Source organism: Sceloporus undulatus, chromosome 9 (genome assembly GCF_019175285.1).
Source record: "Sceloporus undulatus isolate JIND9_A2432 ecotype Alabama chromosome 9, SceUnd_v1.1, whole genome shotgun sequence".
NCBI lineage: Eukaryota > Metazoa > Chordata > Lepidosauria > Squamata > Phrynosomatidae > Sceloporus > Sceloporus undulatus.
The window spans coordinates 25,103,715-25,128,347 of NC_056530.1; the positions used below are offsets into that span (position 1 = coordinate 25,103,715).

At 57.3% G+C, this 24,633-nt stretch overlaps 2 protein-coding genes across 5 annotated transcripts; both read left to right on the forward strand.

Moving 5' to 3' along the window:
* The first annotated feature begins 486 nt into the window (after positions 1-486).
* Positions 487-10,641, forward strand: LOC121916022 (guanylate-binding protein 1-like). 3 transcript variants are annotated; one of them, XM_042440723.1, is made up of 15 exons: positions 493-1,046; positions 1,341-1,474; positions 1,608-1,795; positions 2,280-2,483; positions 2,984-3,087; positions 3,689-3,923; positions 4,590-4,717; positions 4,915-5,024; positions 5,761-5,972; positions 6,252-6,485; positions 6,981-7,264; positions 8,006-8,218; positions 8,386-8,488; positions 9,253-9,446; positions 10,289-10,641. In XM_042440723.1, the coding sequence occupies exons 1-15, from the start codon at positions 768-770 to the stop codon at positions 10,406-10,408; spliced, it is 2,742 nt and encodes a 913-aa protein (XP_042296657.1). In that variant the 5' UTR covers positions 493-767; the 3' UTR covers positions 10,409-10,641. The 3 variants fall into 3 exon arrangements, with proteins under 3 accessions (XP_042296658.1, XP_042296656.1, XP_042296657.1); XM_042440722.1 differs by having other exon boundaries at positions 491-1,474; XM_042440724.1 differs by lacking the exon at positions 10,289-10,641 and having other exon boundaries at positions 487-1,474; positions 8,878-9,395.
* A 1,219-nt stretch (positions 10,642-11,860) lies between these two features.
* On the forward strand, positions 11,861-24,614 carry LOC121916024 (guanylate-binding protein 1-like). 2 transcript variants are annotated; one of them, XM_042440730.1, is made up of 10 exons: positions 11,861-12,504; positions 12,790-12,917; positions 13,407-13,516; positions 14,433-14,647; positions 15,059-15,301; positions 15,579-15,859; positions 16,199-16,411; positions 22,781-22,883; positions 23,173-23,366; positions 23,838-24,614. In XM_042440730.1, exons 1-10 carry the CDS (start codon positions 12,291-12,293, stop codon positions 24,105-24,107), a joined length of 1,971 nt encoding a protein of 656 aa, XP_042296664.1. In that variant the 5' UTR covers positions 11,861-12,290; the 3' UTR covers positions 24,108-24,614. The 2 variants fall into 2 exon arrangements, with proteins under 2 accessions (XP_042296664.1, XP_042296663.1); XM_042440729.1 differs by lacking the exons at positions 22,781-22,883; positions 23,173-23,366; positions 23,838-24,614 and adding exons at positions 16,955-17,057; positions 18,096-18,289; positions 18,958-19,646 and having other exon boundaries at positions 12,164-12,504.
* The last annotated feature ends 19 nt before the right edge of the window (positions 24,615-24,633 follow it).

Below are 24,633 nucleotides of genomic sequence, written 5' to 3' on the forward strand. Positions count from 1 at the left end.
GGCCTCCGAGGCCCTTGGCTGTCCCCTTCCTTTGCTCTCCGGGGCGGAGGCCGGCCTTGTCCCCCGCCGGCCGCGGTCCCTGGGGAAAGGCAGGCCCCGGACAGAGAGAGAGAGAGAGAGAGGGCCGGCCTGGAGGGGCCTGAGGGGGCCATGCCTTCGAGGGGCGCCTTGGAGGGAGAGCTGGCTCAGCGCTGCTCCCAATGGCAACAACCAGAGTACAGTACTAGGCCTGCAGCGCTGTGCCTCTCGTGAACCAATCAGCGGCGCTCTCTTGCTGTTCCTCCTCCTTCTGGCCAATCAGAGGCGACTCGCTCCTTGCCTACTTTCCATTTTAAACTGCCGCCGCGAGCCAGCCAATGAGGGGCGGGCCGAGAGCGGAGGCGGGGCGTCGGTTGGAGCGCTCTCTTTCTCTCGCGCACGCGCGCGCGCGCCCGGCGGAGGGAGGGAGGGAGGGAAAGGGGGCGGGGCTTAGCGACTGAGCGGAAGCCAAAGGCCCGCCTTCTTCCCTTCCTTCCTTCCTTCCTTCTTTCCGCGGAGGGCGATGATCGGGATGATGACTCTCTCAGCCTCAGCGCCTCTGGGCCCAGGGCCGCCCAGGAAGGAAGGCAGGGAGGCGGAGCGGACCTTCCTCCGCAGCGAAAGCGAAAGCCCCGGGCGCAGCGCCGCTTCTCCCTCGGCCTTCAGGAGAGAGGCCGGCTCGCCTCCGCTGAGCATCCGCCGGGCCCCTGCAGGCCCTTCCGTGGCCCTCGCCTCGCCGGGCGAGAGAGATGCCGGGAGCCGTGCGACTGGCGGGCCCCTGCCTCCGCCTGGAGCCCTCGGCCCTGGCCCTCCTGAGGGGCCTCCCGGGGCCCCTGCGGGTGGTGGGCCTCTTCGGGCCCCAGGGCGCCCAGGCCGGCCTCCTCAGGGCCCTCCTGGCCGGCGCTCAGCCCCAGGGCCCCGGGGGACCCTCTGGACCCTCGCTGCCGCCGCCGCCGGGGCTCTGGCTCCAGGGGCTGCCCCACCCGACCAGGAGGGAAGAGGGGACCCTGGTGCTCCTCCACGCGGAGGTGAGCGGGCGTCTCCAGGCCCTGCTCCCGGCTGCTTTGGGGCTGGAGGACGCTGGCAGCCGTGGGGCCCGGGTTGTCCTGGTGCTCCATGAGCGGTGGCTTCAGCCTGCCTGCTGCCAACAGCCCTGCCAGGCTGCCTGGGCCCAGAGAGGACGCAGCGGCCGCTCCGGAGCCCCTCGCTTCCACCCAGGCAGGGCCCCTCTTGCCGCCTGGCCCTGGCTTCCCCGGGGGCTCATGCCAGAAGCCTTCTTGCGGCCCTTGGCCTCTGAGTCTGACCGTTGGGTGCCCTTGCAGGGCGAGGAGGGCTCCTGCTCCTCTTCCTCCTCCTCCTCCTCCAGGCTCTTCTGCCTCAGCGTCCTGCTCTGCACCGTCTTTGTCTACAACTCCAGAGGAGGGGAGCAGCCCCAGCGGGAGCTGGACCGTCTGGCGTATCCTTCCTTCGCGGTGGAGGACTAGCTTGCAGGCAGCCAGGCAGGCTGGCTCTCCCTGGGCACAGCTCCTTCCTTCCCCCAGCCTTACCAGCACACAGTGCCCGCTTTCCTTGACCCGTGCCTCCGGCAGCTGCGTGAGGGACCTGGTCCACCGCGTCCGCGTCCTGGAGGATTGCCCCCAGGAGAACAGCTTCTTGCTGAGCAGCGTCCTGCCAGATTTTGTGTGGTGCCTCCATGACGTGGCTCCGGACACCGTTTGGGAGGAGATGCTCCGGGCCACCGACCACGACATGGAGACCCTCCTGGCTTCCTCTGCCGGTGCGTCCCTGGGGCTCCCCTCCCTGCTTGAAGATTAAAAGGCTGAGGCACTCCAGGAGAAGGAAGGGTGCAAAGCCCATGCGGCTGCCTTTGGACAGCTGCTCCTCACTCAATCTTGATCTTGCGCCGGCAGAGCCTCCCCGGCGGAGGTCTCCTGGGGACCGCCTGTGCATCCATTCCTGCCCCATAGCCTTAGTCTGCAGCCTGACACGGGAGGAAAGAAAGGCCGGTGTAAGAGGGGAGACTAGTGAATCCCATTGTGAGCGAAAGGCAGGGGATAAATACTTGAAGCAAATGAAAAAGAAGCAAATAAGAGTAGTGCAGACCTAGCCCCTCTCCCCAGGTTATTGGAGAAGGAAAACCAAGCCAGGTCGGTGGTACTGCAGAAGGTGGTCCCTCTTCTGTTTGTTCTTGTGGGGCAGTGGACATCCCTCCATCGGCCCACCCCCAGCTGAGCGTCCCTCTTTGCCCACTCCTCTTCCAGCCTCGGAGGAAGACTCGCCCAGCCGCTGCATCCAGAGGCTCTTCCCTTCCCAGAAGGCCTTCTGCTTCCGCTCTCCAGCTGTGGACGAGGGCGAGAGCGAGTTCTTGCCAAGGGACCAGCTGCACCCTGTTTTCCAAAAGCAGCTGGAGGTTTTTAGAGACTACATCCTGAGCAGAGAGCCAAAGAGGGACCTCAGCGGAGAAGGTGAGGGGAAATCAGCAGCGTTCTCTTCCCTTTGGTCTAAGGGCAAGGGGAGACCCAGATGGCCGGTTGCTCACCTCCACGTGCAGAAGCCAAGCAGGTGGCGGGAGAATCCAGGTGTAATACCAGCATCTGCACAGCATCGTCTCCCATTTCCTTTCTGGGGCAGACTGGCCCAGGGCAAGCCACCTGGTACCTGCAGCTCTGCCTGCCAGCCCTTTGCGGTGCCTTCTACCCCCCCCCCCCCCGGACTTATACACCGGCATCCTGACATGGCTGCCTCCTTCTGCCCCTTTGCATCCATGCCATGGGAAGGTGGGTCTGGATCACACACCCACCTCTGGGCTATTCCCGATGGGCATCATTTCCTATCACCACTGGAGTTACAGAAATCCCCCTACCCTTCTCAGAAATCAGTGGGGCAAGTGGGAGCTGGAATATCTAGCGGGATGAGAGGTCTGCCAACAGCAGCCCTGTGTTTGTATCCTTCTGCTGTCTTCCAGTTTTGTCTGATAGGCTGGAACAGTTTGTGGCAGCCTTGTCTCATGATCAGCCCATCCTTCTGAGTGAGATCTACTGGTGCTCCCAAGCGGCCAGCAGTGGCCAGGTAGGGGCTGGGGCCGGGTTTGGGTGGAAAACTTTTACCCTGTGAGATTGTCTGGTTGGAGATCTCTCTCTCTCTCACACATACACAGACCACAGCTGGTGAACCCCTCTCTTTGCACGCTAAGGAGGGAGCGCTGCTTATTTTCTGAATCCCACTCCCCTTTCTTTGTAGCTGCTGTTTAGAGTTTTTAAAAGGTGTGTGCAAGTGGTGTTTTTTTCACTCCCTGCGCAGTTTAGGCCTGAGTGCAGCTTTATTAAGGAAGCCATATTGGGTCTTCTGTCCTCATCATGTGCTCCCCACAAGCCAGCCTCGCCTTTCCTTTCTCCCTGGCTCCTAGGCAGCTGAGCTTGGTAAAAGAGGGTTGGAAGATGAATGGATCAATCAGTGACATAAATTCCCTGACAGTCCTCCAGGGCTCTCTTCTTCCAGGGCTTCAAGCAGGATTCTCCCCTTGTCCTCCCTGGATGTGCCTGGTGGTCTCTCATCCAAGTAGCTACCGGGCCCAAGCTTGTTTATCTTCCAACATGAGATGCAGCATGTCGCTCAGGGTGATGAAAACAAAACCTTTTCCAGCCTATGAAGGCTTCTATTTGACTTTCAGTGTCCACACATTCCTCAATCTCCGCCGGCTTCCCCTTCAACATCTCAGGCAAGCATCATGGAGGCCCCAATATGCCTGATCGAGAACAACCCGAGAGAGCAGCTTCAGATCAACCCAGAGGCTCTGGGGATCCTGCAGAGCATCCACCAGCCAGTGGTAGTGGTGGCCATTGTGGGTCTCTACCGGACGGGCAAGTCCTACCTCATGAACCGGCTGGCGGGGAAGGACACCGGAGGTGAGGAGGCGGGGGTCACCTGGCCTTCCCAAAATGGGGGTGTTCCACTGGTCCCTCACCAAAGATGGGCTGTTCCCGCATGTGAATGTGCCCCTCTCAGCCCCGTTTTCTTTGTACCAGAAGAACCTAGCCGACCTGTCTCTCACTCCCCCAACTGCAGCCCCATCTCCATTCCCAAAATGTCTGGAGGCTGCCACTTTCCTTCTGCTCTGGAAACTGCCTGGAAAGACCACATTTCTTGCAGATTGCGGTGGGGCACCCTTGGTCCTCCAATTATTTTGGGCTGCAACTGTCCTAATTGATCATTGGTTATGCTATGGAGGATTCTGGGAATTCTAGTCCAGATTTCTTCACTGCTGAAGTTTACCAGTCACAATGATGAGGGAGGCAAGGAGTCTTCCTACCTGTTTTTTGGTCTTTTTTTTGCCGCTCTCTGCCTCCCTCGGCCACCAGCTTTTTCTGGCTGTTCCTTTTCCCTCCGGTATCCCTTCCATATGCAGGATCCTCAGCTGCCCACAAACAGAATGAGCCAACTGGGGCTTCATGGCAGTCTGATCACTAGAACGCTTGAAATTTTTCTTCATTTTAATGGCCAGCTTTTAGGGCGCGCTAGAGCTGATTCCTTTGGCAGTTCTGCTTCCCTCTGGGTGGCTCTAATCCCTGCAGGTTTTGCACTGGGGGCCACGGTGCAGGCCAGCACCAAGGGCATCTGGATGTGGTGCTGCCCGCACCCCCTCAGGCCGGACCATACCCTGGTGCTGCTGGACACAGAGGGGCTGGGAGATGTGGAGAAGGTGAGTTGAGGCCTGGGACGGATGGGAGCCCTGAAAGACCACAAAGACCCTCCTTCAAAATGGCCACAAATATCCCACTGCTCCCAGATGACGGGGGGCACTATGTAGCTGGGGGGGAGCTTCCCAGGGAAAGGGCTTTCTTGCCAAGAGTTTCTCATGGTGCGCCCCGGCCCAGCAGTCTGTGTGCCTCTTTGCAGAGCAACACTGAGAACGACACCTGGATCTTTGCCCTCTCCATTCTCCTCAGCAGCACCTTCGTCTACAACAGCATGAGCACCATCAACCACCATGCACTGGAGCAGATACAGTATCCTTTGGCATAGCCAGGGGTGGCAGAGGCGAGGGTGTCCCTTAAGCCCTGAAGAGGGGGACTTGTGGGTGAGAGGCAATCTAGAACCAGAGGGTGCACAGACTGTATCAGCCCCACGAGTTTAGACTGGGATTGTATGAAAAGGAGCTTGTGGGTGGCTGCTTGGCACATTGGGCTTTCAATTCTCTCCTGGGGGCTGGAGGGGCAGAGGGCCAGTTGGCTGGCAGGGTCTGCTTGGCCCTTTGTTCAGTCCTCAAGAGCCACTGGACTGGAGCAAGAAAGACCACAGCAAGAACGGAAAGACTCAGGAGCTCAGGAATTTTTTCTGAATGCCAAAACAAGATGAGTGTGCAGCCTTCCTTCCCCACCTTGCTGTGCCTAGCTTTGTTCATTTCAGCTGCACAGTTTAGGGAGGCCCCCATGTTTTATAGTTGTCATTGCTAAATAGTTGTGAGTTAGAAATGCCAGTCAGGTATGCTGAGATCGAGGGCCCTGGGACAGGCTCTTAACACCAGTTTTATGTCCGTGGTGCAGATGCCAGGGATGCACAATGTCTGGTTTTATCCTGGGAGGAGGGCTGATGGGCCCCTTTTTGCATGTGCTTCACTTGTATGTTTCTGCACAGCTGGGGGCTGGAGTGGCTTTACAGCCCCTCTGTGATTCTGTGGCTCATGGAGAGTCTTTGGAGGGTTCTGCTCAGGGAAGAGGTTGCTTCCTCAGCTCGCTTTCCCAGCTACGTGACAGAATTGACGGAGCATATCAAGATGAGGGCCTCAGGCAGAGAGACCTGTGAAAGGTGGGATGGCTGGGGGTCCAACGACCTGGCCAGTGTCTTTCCGGCATTCATTTGGGTCGTGCGTGACTTCACTCTGCAGCTGAAGCTGGAGGATGGGCGATCAATCACGGAGGACGAGTACCTGGAGAAAGCGTTGGAGAGGAGGGCAGGTAGGGGCCCAACCCAGGTCTCTTTCAGAGTGTGCATTGCTCAGGCCAGGAGCACTTTTCAGGAGGGGAGATGGGTAATTTCCCACATCCTTTACTCCTTGAGTCCTCCAAATGTTTTGGATTACAACTCCCATCAGCTACAGTATCTTGCTCTAATATTGTTAACAGCAATTGACAACGTTTGACCCATCCAGATCTTTTTTTTTTTGACAGAGTTGTTGTCCAGCCCTAATCCTGATGAAGGGTGCAATCTGAACGTGTTGTGTGTTTCTCTCCCAGGCACCTCTGAGAAGTGGGACCTCCCCAAGCGGTGCATCCGGGAGTTCTTTCCCAGCCGCAAGTGCTTCGTCTTTGACCGCCCGGCCTCAAGGCAGGATCTGCAGCACTTGGAGGACCTGCCGGAGTCCAAGCTGAGCCTGGAGTTTCTGCAACAGGCGCGCAACTTCTGCCGCTACATTCATGAGAGCGCTGGAGCCAAAGTCCTCCAGGGAGGGCACGTTGTCACTGGGACACGTGAGTGGGGCAGCTGAGGGGGCGGCAAAAGGCTTTAGGGGGACCATGGGAGGAGAGAGGCTAGTTCAGGGCTGGCAGATGATTGCACGCGGCACTCTCCTTGGGCTGCATTCAGCCCTTAAGCTGCCAAGCTGTGATGCACACTTGCAACAACTGTTGAAACTGGAAGCGCACAAATCTGTACTTCTGGTGTCATTCTTGTTTGTCTGATTTTTTTTTTTTCAGTTTGAGTTTTTCTGTTGGATTTGGGTTGGGACACTTGGAGTGGCAAAAAGCTTTTGTAGGGGTGCATAGATGGCGGGGAGGGGCTATGTGCTGTTCTTGGGGCAGCCGCATTTTTCCCACCTCTGGCCCAGGTGGATGGGGGGACATTCAGGTTTGGGTTGGGAGCCCCCCAGGTGGCTGTGGGGACCTCCCCTCCTAACTTCCAGAGAGAGAGATGGAAGAGGGTTTAGGCTCAATGTCTTTGAGATGCTTTCTTATTCCCTGGGGCAGTGCTGGGGACCCTCGTGGAGACCTATGTGGGAGCCATCCGGAACAAGGAGGTCCCGTGCATCGAGAACGCCGTCCTGGCCCTGGCCAAGTTGGAGAACTCAACTGCCATATGCAAGGCAGTGCAGCGCTACGAGGAGATGCTGGAGCTGATGCGGACGGTGCTGCCCACAGAGGACATGGCAGAGGTGCTGGCGGTCCATGCCCGCTGTGAGGAGGAGGCCATTCGGGTCTTCATGGGCCAGGCCTTCAGGGACAAGGACCAGAAGTTCCAGAGGCAGCTGGCGGTAGGCAAGGGGCGCATCGGTTGGCCTTCAGGCCTTGCAGGAGGGTTTGAGCCCCAAGGGGATTCACACGGACAAAGCCTCAGGAGCAAAATCATTTAGAGCACAAGTGAAGCGGATGAAATGGACACACAGTGAATGCCCGAGAGAAGGAAAATGTCTGATATGCTTAACCCCCCACACAGAAAGGATGGGAGAAGAGGGATGAGCCTAAATCCCTGGTGGGAGGGATGCTGCATTTGGGGAGTCATCCCTGCAAAGGGTCTCGGGGCTGGATCCTCTTGAGAGAGGGGTTCAGTCATGAGGAGGAGGTGGTCTCGTGGAAGTGCGTCACGTAGGATCGAGGCCCATGTGTATCTTCTGCCTGCCATTCAGGATCTGAGGGGGGATGTTTGGCCTTTCCCCTTGTGGGGCTTCTTCAGCTGCAGGTGGCAGGATTCAGAAGGCAGCACCTGGTGGTGATGTGGATCCACAGTCACCTCAGCAAATCTGGTGGCCATTCAGGGCTTCCTCACAGCATGTTCCACAAAGGCTCATGTGCTGCCTGCAACATCTTCTGTTTGGGGTGGCAGGCTAGCGCACTTCCAGCTGAGTAAATTTTGCAGCAAGGAGGGGAAAGACACCCCTCCCAACTTAGGTCTTATTTTGGCTCCAAGGGCAGAGATCCCTGGGTGCAAGGGCCTGTTTTGAAGTGTCTGGGGGGTTGAGAGCATCCCCCTATCATCTCTCTGTCCCTGCCGGCAGGACCAGCTGCAGTTGAAGTTGAAGGAGCTCTGCCAGTGGAATGAGGAGGCCTCGCTTGACCGCTGCCAGGCCATCCTGATGGAGCTCTACCAGGAGATGGAGGAGAAGATCAGCCATGGTGACTACTTGGTGCCTGGTGGCTACCAGCAGTTCCTGAATGACCAGCAGCATGTCATGGAGAGCTACCACCTGGTGCCAGACAAGGGGCTCATGGTAGGTTGCGCATGAACCAGGGCATCTCTGCTTCAGTCTTCATTTGCTCTGCAAACCCAAAGATGGGTGCTTGATTGAGTCCCACTTTTAATGCAGGGGGCAGGGGAGGGAAGCGCATAAAACAATCCAGCCCTCGGCCCCTCTCACCCCTGTTCTGTTCCCTTCAGGCGTCCAAGGCCCTGCAGGACTTCCTGGCATCCCAGGAGACAACAGCGCAGTCCATCCTGCAGGCGGATCAGGCCCTCAAGGAGAAAGAGAAGGAGCTGGAAGGTGAGCAACCCTCTTGGGAACTTGACATATCCCCAGCTTGCCCGCTTGTTTGCCCCAAGTCTTTTGCAGCTGCTGATGTATCTGATTGCACCGTTAAGTCCTGAAACAGTCATGGAGGAAGAGGAGGGTCAGGCAGTCTCCCTCCTACACACACACACAGCCATTCCTCAATTGTTCTGGTGCTTCTGGGTGTCTCCCCCCAGAGATGGTGCCAGCTGCCCCTTCAACAGCCTCCTGGTTTTTTGGGGAGGGGAGTCTTGATGCTGCTGTCTCGGGTCTTTGGGACTTCACCACAACCCCTGGGGACTCCCTGGCACCGGAGGAGACTTTAACCAACCCAGAGATGACTGAGCTGAAGAAAAATGAAAGGTTTGCTTGCTCCCCTCCAGGGAATCTGTGAAGTGCCAAGCCTGCCCAGGCTCTCTACCAGCATGAGATGTGATGGGACTGCAACCCCCTGTAGCCAGCATACAGCCAAGTGTATGGGATGCAGGGAGAGGCAGCATGTGTAACATCTGGAGGCCTGAAAGATGCCCCCAACTCAGCCTTAAGTCCAAAATTCTTTACTGAAGGAAACTGAATTCTGAATTGTGTCCATTTGCCCTTCCTTGTGCTGGGCTAGGCTTTTTCTGTTCTGCCTTTGGTCCTCAGAGGGGGAATGTGGGGGGTGTGGGCACATCCAAGGAATTGGGTGGCTTCTGAGGTTGCAGGAAACCACATCAGGTGGATCCCATATTCCTGGCTAGTTTGTCTTTGGATTTTAGTGGAGAAGGCCCAGGCAGAGGCTTCTCGCAGGGAAGCTGAGCTGCAGCGAGAAATGCAAGCGCGGATGGAGCAGATGGCCAGGGAGAAGGAGCGCAGCTTCCAGGAGCACAAACAGCAGCTGATTGCCAAAATGGAGGCGGACCAAAGGGCCCTGCTGGCCGGGCAGGAGCGGCTTCTGAACCAGAAGCTCCAGGTAACAGCCCTTCCCTGCCCCGGGGCTTGTACTTTCTGTGGCAGGTTGCTGAAATGCCGTCTCTCAAGGAGGGCCAGGTGCTGCTGCTGCTGCTGCTGCAAGTGATGGATACGGCAAGGCTCCCAAACGCTTTGAGGCCAGTTCCCACAGCACATGGGGTAGTTGGGAGGACCGGTGCGGAAATTACACAACACAAAAGCATTTTTCCGCTTGGTGGTGGATTCTGCCCAGCATGGCTCCCTTGGCTCCTTGGGAATTAAAATGCTGGGGCTGAGATGAAGAATGGGGCAGCGTGTTCTGGAGCAATGGAGGCCGCCCAAGTGATGCTCAAGGGAGGTAGTTAGAAGGGAAAGAGGATGGGATGGGGACAAGAATAAGGCGGAGGAGCAGGAGGAGGCGACTGGAAAGGCCCAGCAGTGAAAGGGAGGGAGGGATCCCCTGCACCCAGGGTCAGAAAGGTGAAGAGGGTTGGACTGCAACTCCCAGCATGCATTGTTGTTGGCTGCCTTCTGGCCATAGGGCTGGGAGTTGCAACAATATATGGGTGGGGGCACACATTGTCACTGTTTTGTTTGTGCTTGTGTGTGTGTATTTATTCCATATCCCACTTCTCTCCTGAGATATGAATGTATAAATAACTGGGAAAGAGCTGGGGAAGGGGAGTTCAAAAGGCCACGCAACCTCAAAGGCATCAACGGTGCTTCCCATGATCCCTGACCGATGGCTGCCTCAGATGGGGCTGCTGGGGGATACAGTCTGCTGGGCATGCCCCCCCCCCCCCCCCCACTTAGTTGTCTGGGAATATGGCCGCTGACATGGTTCTGGGCCTTTGCCACCCGCAGGAGCAGCGCCGGCTCCAGGAGGAGGACTTCCAGCAGGAGGTCTCCCGGATGCAGAAGGAGGTCCATGGCCTGAAGGCCCAGATCCGGGAGCAGGGGAGGTCTAGGTGCACCATCGCTTGAGGACGGACTCAGATGGGAATCTCCTCCTGGACCCTGCGCCCAGATGGAGGGCAACTGGACTGGTCAAGGTGGGCGGCTTTGGGCCCAGGATCCCTTCGGCTGCCACAGATTCCTCAAATTGCACCGCCTACTGCCTTAAGACATTACTTTTAAGCAAACCAGTGTATTACAGGCGTTTATAATGTATCAGACTCTTGTTTACAGCACTTAAAAAGGACTGTTTTAACTTGTAATGGGTGAATTCTTTTTTTAAAAGGTTGGGATTGGCTGCAGAACAACAACTGTAGAAAGGCCAGGCCTTGGCCATAAAAATGAAGCCTGTCCAGCGCTGTGGAGGTTCTCCGTCCTTGGCTTCGGTTTTGGGGAGGGGGCCTGGGGTCCTTGCCTGGGCGTGCAGCTCCCACTGGCCACAAACGGACCATGCCCCTTCCTGTAATGCTGCTGGAGCGCATGGCCGTGTTTCCCAGGAGAGACTTTGCTGCCTGAGGCAGGGCAGAGGGTTTTGTCATGACAAACCACAGTCGTCATTCCCAGTGGTTGCATTGCAAAGCATGGGGCACCCGAGGAGCATGGCTGTTGCGGGGTAACGATGGGCCTTGGCAGTGCCAGTTCCTGCCCACCATGGGCCACAAAACCTCTTGGGCTACCTGTGCTCCGCTTTGGCCCCTCTGCCTGGTCAGGGGTCCAGGGATGGTCAGTGGCTCTGCTGCACTCAGTGGGCCTTCCTGCCATGTGGCGCACAGGCGAGCAGCACAGGGCCATGGGCCAGGGCAAGAGGAAGGGCCCTCCAACCTGAGCCTCCCATGCAGAAGAGTGTGGCTTGGCCTCGGGGGGCCTTGGACCCACTTCATGCTCACTTGCCCTCAGTGGACCCACCTTGCAGGGTTGTTAGGGGGGTAAAGGGGGGAAGCTGCCCTCCTCATGGCGCACTTGGCCTTGTAAGGCTCAAAGGATGCAGAATTGCCTGTGTGTGTTTACTCGTGAGGAGGCCCCTCGGGAGGAGCCCGTGTGGCCTAGCGCTTTGCGTGTCGACTGGGGCTGCAGCTGCACTGTGGAAAGGAGGCACTTTAGCCCCCTTGAAGTGTGGTGCCTCCCTCTGAAGGTTAAGCTCTGCAGATTGGCAGGTGCCAGTCAGGAGACACAACAAGCCAGGTCCCCCATCCAGAGGCCTTGATGGCTTGCCTTGGCACAGGGGGTTCATAACGAAGTGGGCATCAGCCCTGGAGAGCATTCCTTCCAGAAGGCAGGCGATAACCCTTGGGTCTCCTCGCATTCCCAAACAGGAGCTAGGCCTGGCTTTCCTAGAAGGCACACCTTTCCCTTGCGATGCCAGACTCTTCTGCGGCGCCTCCACTTCGCGTCCTTCTTCTCGCTGCTGCTAGCTATTGTTACTGTTGTTATTGCGTGAATAGTGCCTTTCTTGGAGCCTGCCACGGAACTGCGGGGCTTCAGGGCTGGGGCTGGGCCTGGAAGCTGAAGAGCCCTTCGGGGGCTCTGGACGGGTCACACTCTCTCAGCCTCGGGGAGGCCAGGGCAGCTCCCCTCGGAAGAGACCTGGCTAAGAGGAGCCTCCTTGGGGTCGCCATCCGTCCGAAGGGGCTCGGACTCTCTCTCGGGCCTCTCCGAAGGGGCCCGGAGAGCCGGGGATGATGAGGCTGTGCCCAGGGCGGCTCTGGGAGCCAGGGACTAGGAGTCCCTCGGGGCCTGAGGTTGCAGTCCTGCTCTTCTGCCAGGCCCTCTGCCCCTGCAGCAGGCCCCCTCCTCCCTCTCCCTGGTCCGGAGGCAACGCCCGGCCCTGGGGCCGCTTTCGCTTTCCCTTTGGCTTTCTCTCTCTGTCGCCGCGGGGCTCGGAGGGAGGCTGACCCTCTTCTTCTTCTTCTTCATGGCCGCCGCCTCCTCCTCCTCCTCCTCCGGCGGGGCCTGGATGCCGGGCCCGCTCTGCCTGGTGGAGAACCGGGGCCGGCGGCTGAGCGTCTGCCCCGAGGCCCTGGCGCTGCTGGCCGGCGTCCGGCAGCCGGTGGCCGTGGTGGCCGTGGTGGGCCTCTACCGGACCGGCAAGTCCTACCTGATGAACCGCCTGGCCGGGAAGAGGCGAGGTAGGCAGGCAGAGGGGCCTCTAAAGGGGGGCCATGATGCTCAGGTCCCGAAAGCGGGTTCTGGCCGGTTGGGTCTCTGGCTCTAGCCTCCCTTCCATGCCTTTTAATGGGGCAGCAGAGCCCTTCCCTTCCCCTCGCCAGCCCCAGGGGAACTCCTTCAGGGGCAGCCTGCCTTCTGCTGCTGCTGCTGCCTTGGGAGAAGCCTGACTTGTGCCAGTCTGTGTCGTCCAGCACTTCTGCCCCACGGTGCCCTGGCCTTGCCCCACGCAGCTGTTTCCGCCCTAGGTTTCTCGCTGGGCTCCACGGTGCAGTCCCAGACCAAAGGCATCTGGATCTGGTGCCTCCCTTACCCAGACAGGCCTGGCCAGACCCTGGTCCTGCTGGACACCGAGGGACTCGGAGACGTGGAAAAGGTGATTCGAACCCTCGAATCAGAGGGTGGCCCTTTGGTCTCCAAGGAGGGCTGTGGCCCAGAGACCTCACACAGGGCTTGGGGGGCAGGGTCCAAGGGCCGCCTCTTGGCATCTCCTTGGAAGGGGCTCCTGTGTGGCCAAAGTCATGGCACCCTGCTTCCTGCTGGGGAGGACCCTGGTCCGGAAGGAGGGGCTCCGCTTGGGCCCTCTGCCTGCGGACGCTTCCCAGACAGAGGCCACGCTGCCAGGAGTGACCGGTGTGAGGGACCCATAACTGGCGTCACAGGAAGGGCCCCTGGGCGGCAGAAGGCTACTTCCTCCAAAAGGTCCTCCATGTCAGTCCTGTGCAAACGTGGCTGAGTTTATTTGTATACCCAAGAAGGGGAGCGCGGCCTCACAGCCATCACCCTCGGGGCAGAGGAGAGGGCAGATGTGACCCTGCTTCCTTCCTTCCTTCCTTCCTTCCTTCCTTCCTTCCTTCCTCTTCAGGGCGACACACAGAACGACACCTGGATCTTTGCACTGGCCGTGCTCCTCAGCAGCACCCTGGTCTACAACAGCATGGGCACCATCGACCAGAATGCCATGGATCAACTCCAGTATCCTTCCTGAGCGGGTCTCCCTTCTGGCCCTGCCCTCCCCAGGGCCTGTGGCTCGGGGGCAGGGGGCCTGGCACATGGGGAAGTGGCCCACGCTTGTGCATTGTGCCACGTTGGGCCTCAGGAGGGGCCCCAAGGAGGCCAAGGGCAAAGGGGGGCCCAGGCAAGCATTTTCAGGAGGATGTGGCCAGGAGCAGAGAGAGGCTGGCAGAAAGCCTCCTCCGACCCACTGCCCTCCGCAGAAAGAGATGGTGCTTGGAAGGAAGGGTGCCATAGGAGCCCTTGGCCCTGGCGGGGGCGGGGGGTCTCTTGCAGCTCTAGGACTCTATGGGCCAAATGGTGGGTCCATGATGAAAAGGCATGGGATCCAGGGTCCACTGTGTGGATGGGAAGGAGACCAGCTGAGGGTGGGAACCCAATGGCAGCATGAAGCAGAAGAGTTTTGCTATATAACCCATCGTAGATCTTCCTGAGGGATGAGGTTTTCAGACTCCCTCCAGGATTTTCTGGTGCCATCGTGTTCTGTGTTTATCCCCAGACAAAATGGACACACATGGCTGCAAGTGGAGGCAAGCCAGGCTGTGTAGTTTGTGCACCTGCATCCATTAAAGAAACATCACTAGCATAGCATAAAATGTTTATAAGTTTGTTAATGGATCCCCAGTGACTTGTCTGCCCCACCATGCGCCGTCTCTGGGAAAACCAGATCCCAAAAGCAGCCAAGATGCCAGGAATCTTATGGCTAGACAAGGCCCTTTCAGGGAGTGCCGGGGGGACTTTCCTACTTCTGAAAAGCAGCTTTTGTTGGTACTGGATCCTCATTCCGCCTCAATTTATTCCATGCGCTGGTGTTCCTGGGGTGATTGGAGAGAGCGGGGAAAGCGGGGGTCTCTTGATTCCTGAACCAGGCCCACAGCTACGTGACGGAGCTGACGGAGCGCATCAAAGCCAAGGCTGCATCTGGGGGCAGCGGTGGCAGTGGCGAAGGGGGGCTGGAGGACACGGCGGAATACGTCCGCTTCTTCCCCACCTTCATCTGGGCCTTGAGGGATTTCACATTGCAGCTGGAGCTGAATGGGAGAACCATCACCGAGGACGAATACTTGGAAAATGCCCTGAAACTGAAGAAAGGTACCAGGGCCTAAATACCCCAAAGGCACAGTCAGATCCCACCTGATGTAGGAAGCTAAGCAGGGTCAGCCCTGGATAGTATTTGGAAGGGAGGCCACCAAGGAATGCCAAGTGCTGTAAGCTCTATTTCAGAGGAAGGAAATGGCAAATCCTCCTCTGAGGATTCCTTGCCTAAGAAAACCCTACAAAATTCAGGTGACTTGGATTAACCAACCGGGTGTCGGTGGGCTTGAAGGAGGAGCCGGTGGAACCCTTTGCCCCCAAGACTGGGGTAACCTTGCAGCCAGTATGCCCCCCCCCCAACTAAACCCCTCTGTTTTCTGTGCCTTCTCACCCATTGGTGCCTTGGCAAGGGAAGGGGCTCCCTTCGGACCCCGTGTCTGTTACCTGTCTCTGTCTCGTTCTGCCCAGGTGATGCTCCCGATGTCCGGCTCTTTAACTTTCCTCGCGAATGCATACGCTTTTTCTTCCCCATCCGGAAGTGCTTCATCTTCGATCGTCCTACCAGTGGGAAGAACCTGCACCGGCTGGAGGAGATGACGGAGAGCGAGCTGGACCCTGAATTTGTGGAGCAAGCTAGCCAGTTCTGCCGCTACGTCTACTGGACGTCCAAGGAGAAGACTATCCCGGGGGGGCATGTTGTCACTGGCCACCGTGAGTCCCTCTGGTCCCCTTGTTCTTCGTCTGAAGAGGCGTCCTGTCAGCAGAAGGCCAGCAGGCAGTTCTCTTTGGCAAGGCGCCTTCCTTTTGCTCCTTCTGCATCCTTGCCAAGGCCAGGTCACTGGGTCCCAGTTGGGGACTGGGAAAGCAGTGGAGCTGGGAACCCGTTCCTCCTCCCCAGGCTGGCTCTCCTAGGGACAGATCCTGGGTTTTACCCATGGCTCCACGCAAGCATGGGCTGACATGTCTTCTGACTGCTTTCTCCTTGCAGTGCTAGCAAAGCTGGTGGAGACCTACGTGGAGACCATCCAGAGCGGGAAGGTGCCTTGCATGGAGAGTGCAGTGCTGGCTTTGGCCGAGATCGAGAACACAGCTGCCGTGGGCGAGGCTGCTAGCTGCTACGTGGGGCTGATGGAGAATAAGCTGAAGCTGCCCACGGAGACCGTCCCAGAGCTGCTGGAGATCCACGCCGAATGTGAGAAGGAGGCCGTCCGGACGTTCATGGCGCGTGCCTTCAAGGATGACAAACGCCATTTCCAGGCAAAGCTCATGGTAGGTCCCATCACGAGGTGAGGACATAAACCAGCTGCATGTATGTTCTGGGGGAGAGGGGTGGCCTTGTGAGAAAGCTAGGCCTAGGGAAGCTCAGGCACCTGGCCAAAGGGAAGCCTTCCTTGGCCCTTCCTTCAGACTTTCCCTTGTAAATATTTCTGAATCCCAAAACAAGCAGGGCTTAATCACTTTGATGAAACAAAGGGGTTTCAGTCGGCACCAAGGCAGCTTCCGCTCTTGGCCCAGACCTTTTGAATGCCACAGAGGTGCTTTCTCCTCCTTGTTGAGAATCCCATTTGGTAGCGCCTTGGCTTTTAGCTCACGTATCTATTCTGCCAGAAATCCCTGGAGGACAAGAAGGAGGAATACTGCCGAAAGAACGAGCGGGAGTCCTCCAAGCGCTGCCAGTCTGTGCTGGCATCGCTCGCGGGAGAGTTGGAGGAGAAGGTCCGGATGGGGACTTACTCCAGGCCCAGCGGGCACAAGCGCTTCGTGGAAGACCTGAAGAAAATCGAAGATAGATACCGCCAGGAATCTAAGAAAGGAGTGATGGTAAGGAAGGGTTGGGGCGAGGGACGTGAAATCACCCAGGAATCTCCTCCTCGTTCTGGGCCAGATGAGTGGAGAAGGATGAAACTTACCTTTCAAGTGGTCAGCTGCAGGGCAGAGCTCTCAAGGAGCTCAAACAGAAAAACAACCATGCCAGCAGCAGACACATACAACATCAAAGATTTCTTAGGATTCAGAGCTGGAAACACGTTTTTAATGACAAACTGTGGGTCTCGATGGAAGAAAGCGTGCAGCAGCTGAGGTGTTTGAGAACCAGAATTGGGGTTCAGGTGCTGCAGTTTCCCTGTGCATTTGCACTGGGAATTCTGGGTTCTGGGGAGATATGTGTGTCTTGACAGTCTACGGGTGGAAAACACGTGGGGCCCCATGGGGCTCCCAGACCCATGTTCCAGCTGCCACTGGAGCCACCCCACTTCTTCTGAGAGGCACTGGCTTTCCAAGGAGACCCCTGCTCCAGGGGAGTCTTCCCGGGAGACCCTTCCTCGCAGCCAGCCTACCTGCATGAGCTCTGCTTCCTCCATCCAGGCAGAGGTGGCCCTGCAGCAGTTCCTGAAGGGCAAGGAGAGTATCGGCAGAACCATCCTCCAAAGCGACGAAGCCCTCACAGAGAAAGAGAAGGAAACAGCAGGTGAGACGGAGGCCAGGGAGGCAGCAGGAGGGGGGCAGGAGGAGTAGGATCAGGAGGGTGAGCTGTGCTTTTGGCCAGGAAAGGCCCTGGGCCCATCCCTCCTTCGCTGGGACTGCTCTGCTTGCACCCAGCAAGAGCCATTGGGAGCAAGGGCCTGGTAAGCCATCCCGCAAAATGTAGCCGGAGGAAGTGGCTTGCTGTTTTCTGCTCCTTGGCACAGTGCTGCCCCATTCAATGTTTCAGGAAAAGCAAAAGCCAGAAGAATGGTCCTGAGGTCAGATTACATATATTTTCCTTTCCCTGGACATGTTCTCATTTCCAGAGCTACCATTTCTAGAGGGGGGTATTTTAAGTCAGCGTTATCAGTGGTTTGAAGTAGTCTATTGGTAAATGTGTCTCCTTGTTAACTTTTCAAAATGCAGTAACCCTCATTTAATCCCATACCAGAAACGGAGGGCTAAGCCAGAGAGCGGATGAGGCAGGAGGCTGTGCCAGGAGCCAAAGGAAGCCAGGAATGTCTGGTCTGGGCAGCTGCAACTTATACAGCTTATACAGGCCTGCAACTGCCATCAGCCACTTAGGGCAGCCTAACCAGTGACAGAGCATGCTGGGAGTTGCATTCCAACAACCTCAGGAGCGCACAGATTGCTTCAACTGAGAGGAATGACTGCACCTCTCCTGCTCTTAGCCATGGCCACCTGCTCAGCCCACCCTCGCCATGTATCTCCCAACTTTTCTCCTCTGCCCAAAGATAGGGCTGCGCCCTTGGGATACGTAGAGATAGGCGGGGTATTATTATTATTGTTGTTGTTATTGGCCTGGGAGCCTTAAAGGAGGCCAAGCCGCTGGGCTGCCTCCTATCGCCTCTCAGCTCCTTCCAGCAGTCAGAGGGATGCCTTGCGTGGCAACCTGGGTGCAACGGGCAGACATTCACATTGGGCTAATGTTCCTAAAGGCCTTCTTTCCCTTTCCCCCTTGCATTATTATTATTATTATTATTATTATTATTATTATTATTTTGCACCCCCTTCTGGGCAGAGGCCCAGGCCCAATTGGAGGCAGCCTGGAGGGAGCAGGAGGTCCAGAGGCAGAGGCAGGCTGAGCTGGAGCAGAAGCTGCAGGACCAGCAGCGGAGCTACGAGATGAACATGCGGCAGCTGGAGGAGAAGGTGGCCAGAGAACGGGACCAGCTGCTGGAGGAGCAGAAGATGATGCTGGAGAGCAAGCTGGAGGTAAGCAGCACAGGCCCCTGTGGCCCTCAGGGCAAAGAGCCTTCCCCGGCCTTCTCTCCCCTCGCCTGGCAGGGCTCCCTGGGTTTGGGCCTCCTCAGTTTGCTCCTGTGAAATGGGTGTTGGAGCAGGAATGGGGAACTGGAAAGGGTGGCTTTGCCTTTTGCCACTCCCTGCTCTCCAGGCTCCTTTCCATCCCATCTCCCTCCTTTGCTCTCTGCAGAAGGGGCCCCATGTGACTCACTGGAACAGCCATTGCATCCATGGGGGAGTCTCCGCTCTTGCAGGGGCCATTTTGCAAGAGTGTACCTGGCTTCTCCCATCGGCCTCCACATCCTCCTCAGCAGAAAGGGGGTGAGGGGAGCCAGAGACCCCGCAATGGTGGCCTGCTACTCTGGGGCTGGGGCCTCCTTGTGGCACAGCTGCCAGCATGGCCGGGAGGGGGACATGGGACCCCAGTCCTTGAATTGCAGCCATGGAGGGAGGGTGGGAGAGGGGTCTCGCTTTAGCCCCCATCCAGGCCTTTGCTCTTCCCAGAGTCCCACCACTTGCACCATCTCTGCTTTGATTGAGAGTTCCTGCATGGCAGGGGGTTAGACTGGATCAGGGCCCTTGTGGTCTCTTCCAACTCTCCGATTCTATGATCTCTGACTCTCTCTGGCTTCCTCCAGGAGCAACAGGCAATGCTGAAGGGAGGCTTCGAGAAGGAGGCTGGGCGGCTGAGGGAGGAGATCCAGCACCTGCAGCGGGAGAACGAGAACATGCAGAAGCCCTCCTGGATCTCCAGCCTCGTTGGGGGGCTGGCGGATGCCGCCTCCCTTTTCATACCAGGCTTCGCTGGCAGAGCACTTGGGGTTGTGTCGAACTTGTTCAGGCGCCTCTGATCTCGCGCCGCATGGGATCGGGGCCTCCCCTCCTCCCGACGCAGCTTCCTCTTTGGGCCCCTGGGGCTTCAGGCAGGAAGTGAGGCAAGTTTCCAGGAAAGAGGAGGAAGAGAGAAGCAGCTGCTGGCCTTGACAGTATTAGCAGCCCATGATCCAATGTGGGTGGTGGGCTCTTTGCCCTTTCTCCCATTGCTGTGGTGGGTCTCCAGAGAGCTTTGGAGGCCGCTTTGAAGCAGAGGCCGGGTGGCATCTGTCCCAGGGGTGCTTTGGGGTGTCTTCCTTCCTGGCAGAACCGGGGTCGGACTGGATGGCCCTTGGGTCCCTTCCTACTCTAGGATCCTGCCATTCCATATAGATCTGTCTGTCTGAACACTGAGCGTAAACTTTGGCTTTGGGTTGTGCATTTTCTGAACACGCCTTGTATGCTTGCCTTTCGCTAAATAAAAGCCATCTTGCACAAGATGCACCTTGTGAAATCCTTGGTGTGTTCACATTTGTGTGGGCTCTGTGTGTGTGTTGGGGGGAATAAAACCGCCTGGTTCGTTGTGGCATTCGATGGTCTGAGAGGGAGGAGGGCCACCGATGTCCAGCCATGAAGGCTGTAGGGCCCTCTGGCCTGGGGCAGGGTGCCACTTGCGGTGGGCACATCTCGGGTGGGTGCTCCTTGGGGCCCATGGCCGAGAGACTGCCCCAGAACTAAGGGCTCCCCAAACCAACCCCGGAATGAGGCGTCTGCCTCGGGAGCCTGGCGGCCTTGCCTTGCCCTCCTCCTCCTCCTCCGCGCCCAAGGCTGCCATTGCTCCCGAGCCCCCGGTGCCCTCTTCGGGCCAAAGGAGGGCTGCCCACACGAAGGAAAGGAAGGGCGCCCTTGGCAGGCCTCTGGGCACAGGGGGCATCTTGCCCATCCGAGGGAGGCCCTCCGGCAGCTGGGCTGAGTCCTTGCGGGGGAAAGCCTTGGGCTGGAGGGAGCCATGAGCCCCGGAGGGAGGAGGAGAGGCAGCAGGCAGCCCAGCCCCGGCCGGTTCCCACAGAGAGAGCAGCCTCTTTGCCCGGAAAAGGGGGGCAGCCAGGAGGAGGGAAACTCGGTCCGGAGGCTTTCGCTTTCCCTTTCGCTTTGGCTTCCCTCCGGCGCCTCTCCCGCGATCGTTCCGGTAGGAGACCCCAAAAGGGGGCAGGGAAAGAGGGAGGGCTGCCGGGGATGATGGGTGCGGGCGTCCCCACCTGCAGACCCATGGGGCTTCCTTCTTTAGGCAAGCATTAGCTGTATGTCATCCCCCTCCCTGCCCAGAGGGGCTTTGGCCGGTTCTTCTTCCTCTGAAACAGCGCCTAGGATTCCCTGGCGGTCGGTCGGTCGGTTTCCCATCCGAGTCCTAGCCAGGGCTGAGCCTGCTTAGCTTCCAAGGCCAGGAGGGATCTGCTGCTGGGACCTTGAGGCAAAGCCCTTCCCCTTCCCAACTTTGAAGCAAGAGATCTTTCCTTTCCTTCGCAGGTAGTTCCCCTCCATTTGGAAGTGAGCCTCACCCCAAAGGAGGACCGACCTCTGGACAACTGGACCTTCTGCCCACGGACTGACGGACCGACTGACTGGGCTCCGGTAGGCCTCCCTCCGGCCAAAATCCCTCTCTGACTTTCAGGTCAAAGACCTGGCTGAGAGTCTACCAGCCGCAGCCTTTGAAAAGCAGGGAAGTGGGTGTGCTGCGTCCTCCATCGACTGGACAGACAGATGGTCTCCCTCTCTGGACCTCCTTCCCGGCCAAAGCTTTTGGGCCCAGGGTCGCTGTGGGTCTCGGAGTGATGCTGCCCGAGGGCATTGGGGGCACTCAAATGGTTGCCAGCTGGGCACGAGGGGAGGGGTGCTTTTACATTGCCTCCCAAGCAATCTGGGCTGCAGAACCAGCCCATGAAATGGGAATGGGGGGCATGCCACAGTCCTCCACGTCGCTCCCCCATTGGCCCCACAGTGGCCCTCTGTGCCATTGCCAGGGGCCAGGAGAGCAAGCTGTCCATGGGCATCTACTCTGCCTTCCAGAGATACCCAGAATCCACCACCTGAGGCAACCCTTGCTCTTCCAATACTAGGACCCCCAAATGAGATGCCAAAGTTATCCCCATTTCCGTCTTCCACAAACACAAACTCCGTGGACCTCACTTGAGCCGCTGTGATCCCAGCCTTTCCATCCATTTGGCTCTTTCCTCCCACAGGCCACCTGTCTTTTCCAAAATGGCTTCTAAGGATGTGCTCATGGCCGGCCCTCTCTGCCTCATTGAGAACCAACCAGACGGGGAGCTGGTAGTGCAAGAGGAGGCCGCGGGGCTCCTGGCCCAGATCCGCCAACCGGTGGTGGTGGTGGCCATCGTGGGGCTGTACCGGACGGGCAAATCGTACCTCATGAACCGGCTGGCCGGCAAGAGGAAAGGTGAGAAGCCGCCCACGGTCTTCCTGACCCACATGTGTAGGAGAGTGTGTGTGCAGGGCAGGGGAGTGCCAAACCAAAGAGCAAAGGGCAGTCTCTGCCCCAAAGACCTTATGGTTTGCCAGGGAGGATGGAGCAGGGGAGGGGCAAGAATATGGGGGCGGGGGGTCATCCTGAGCAAATGCTTCCTTTGGTGTTAGACTTTGCTCCACTTGCTGGTGGAGCGAAGGTGCTTAGCCAGTTGAGAAGGCCTGCAGGCTGATCCTACATGGGCATGTATGCTCAGAAGCAGGGCAGTCAAAGGCAGCGGGAGATGTCCCGGCACCCAGACATTGCTTCCTAGGAACTGAGGTCTCTCGCTGTCCCTTCTCCTTCCCTCTCTCTCTCTGTAGGTTTCTGCCTGGGCGCAACAGTGCAGGGGATGACCAAAGGCATCTGGATGTGGTGCCTCCCACACCCCAAAAGGGCTGACTGCACGCTGGTTCAGATCTCTCTGCTCAGCCACAGAAACCCACTGGCTGATGTAGGGTGAGTCACACTCTCTCAGCCTCAGAGGAAGGCAAAGGCAACCCCCCCCCAACAAATCTTGCCAAGAAAACCCTGGGATAGGGTCACCTTACAGTCGGTGACCTTACCAAGACTGCGTATTCCCACTTGTAATAATCTGAATCCCCAAAGTCAGGATTTCTGTCTCCAGACTGCCCCCCCCCCCCCCCGCGGCATTTCCACCTTCTGACATTCACACCATTTGTCAGTTTCTAAGCTCCTCTTTGCAGAGTCCAACACCCACATTCCTTTCCCACTGACAGAAAGAAGATTTGTGGGAAGGACTTGCATGAACATAGAGCTGTAGTCGAAAAGGGTCGTAGGAGAGACTGCACCTTTGCAGGCAAAGAGTCAGAGATTAATGAATTTCTCAGGGCTTTTGCCAAAGTACGGTTACCTTTGAATGCAAGCTGAAAGGGAATTCCTGGGGAGGAGAGAGGGCCGCCATCTCCCTCCTGTTTTGCCCGGACATTTTCCCTGGGCGCCCGCCTTGTGGGAAATGGCATGCTAGACTAGATGGACTACCGTGCTCTGCTTTACTTTGCAATATTTAGGGGCCACCTTTCCATCTTAAGTCCTGGTATGCAGCCTCCTTTGTTTTCCCCTCCTTTTGCTTAAACTGGCCACCTTTGTTCCTCATCACTTTCCAGGCTGACAAGGCTCTTGAAGACTTCCTGAAGTCCAAGGAGACGGTGGCAAAATCTATCCTGCAGACGGACAAGGCGCTGAGCAACAAGGAGAAGGAGGTTGAAGGTATGGATGTGGCCAAGCAGACCTTGACATCACAGAGGCTAAATACTGCACTTCAAAAGCAACCCGAAACTTAAGGGGGGGGGGACTTAAAGATTTTTTTTGCAATGGTTGCCTACCTGGCATCAGTGTGGGCAACCTGATGAATATATTCAAGGGTAGGGCTCCATGTTCTGGATGCCACCACGGAGCAGTCATTGCTGCTGGAAGGCAAGGCCGAAGATCGTGCCCCCGGCTTGCTCTCCTGGTGCCAAGCCACGTATGCCAAGTCACTTTCTCCTCTGGACAACAGCCCAGCGGGCGCAAGCAGAAGCCGCCCAGATGCAGCAGAAGCTGCTGGAGCAGGACCAGGCCAGGCTGAGGCAGATGGTGGAGGACCAGAAGCGAAGCCACGAGGAGCAGCTCCAGCGGCTAGGAGACAAGATGGAGGCAGAAAAGAGGAGAATGAAGGAGGAGACTGACCGGATGATGCAGCATAAGCTGGAGGTAAGGAGAGCTCAGCACAGCTTCTGGCCCTCCATCTCTTGTAGGCATTGACCCTCTTGCCAAGATGGCACCTCATGGCAGGTGCCCTCCACCCTTCGGCAGCCCAGTCTGGCGCCCAGAAGGCCACCTCTGGTTCATGCACTCAGCAGCATCCCCCTAAATGGCTTCTCACCAGTCCTGGGGCTCCTGAGACGTCCTTGCCCTCTCATCCTCCGCAGCATGATGTTGCAGCCATGAGATACGTCGATGTCCGTTTGGTTTTATGGAAGTTGAGATTTCAGCCAATTGCCCACATGGGATGCCTTAGTATTTCTTGCATGGCTTGTGCACACAAATGGAATTGTTCTCACTGCTTGACCGCAAATGGAGCATCTGTACCAAATGGGCCTTCTGGTCTGTTTCCATCCTGTGTCCGTTTTGTTGCCTCCCGTCCCCGTTGATCTCCTCCTGCTTACTCCTTATCTTTTCCAGGAACAAAAGAAGCTGCTGGAGGAAGGGTTTTATCAGAAGGCCAAAGAGATGGAAGGGGAAATCCATTGCCTCAAGGAAGAAAAGGAGAGCAATTCTTCTGCACTGTGGAGGGGCACCATTGAAACAGTGCTCCCACAACTGGCATCTCTGGGATCACAGTTTCTGCAGTACCGCATGCTTTCCAACCTTACAACCTCTGGAAACCCAAGGAATGCCTCTGGTGCTGCCAGTGCACCAGAATATCCCAGCAGTGCCAAGTCAACCAAGTAGCTCCAGGAGGGGAGGGATTGGGGCCTTGCACTCCCGCACTTGTCTGTATTCTCCAACATCTCCAAATAAAGCAGATCAGGTTAGAAGTGTAGCTATCTCTTTGGATTCCAACCAGGACAAAGATGAACGTTGGAAAGAATCCCATTGGCAGTACACTCTTTCATAACCTGAGATGCTTTGGCAGATCATAAATGAAACAGCTCTGTGGATGAGCCCATAAGATTTAAGCCCATGAGATCCTGGCACTTGTCCCAGTATTTGAGTGGCTCAGGCCCCCCTTTTCCCAAGTTTGCCTTCTCCTAGTTTGGGTTCCTCTCCCCCTCCAAATGGTTTGCAACCATCTTTCTTGGAAGCAGAATACAATATGGAAAGAAAACTACCTGGTTTTTAACTGCATAACTTGCTCAGGCTATTGGAGGGCACTTGCAGAGTTGCTTGACAATGCCGCTTTGGGATCAAATGTGATGCATTTTGTGCCTGTTGTTGGCCTAATAAAAACGGTATTATCACAAAACAGACTTGGGTT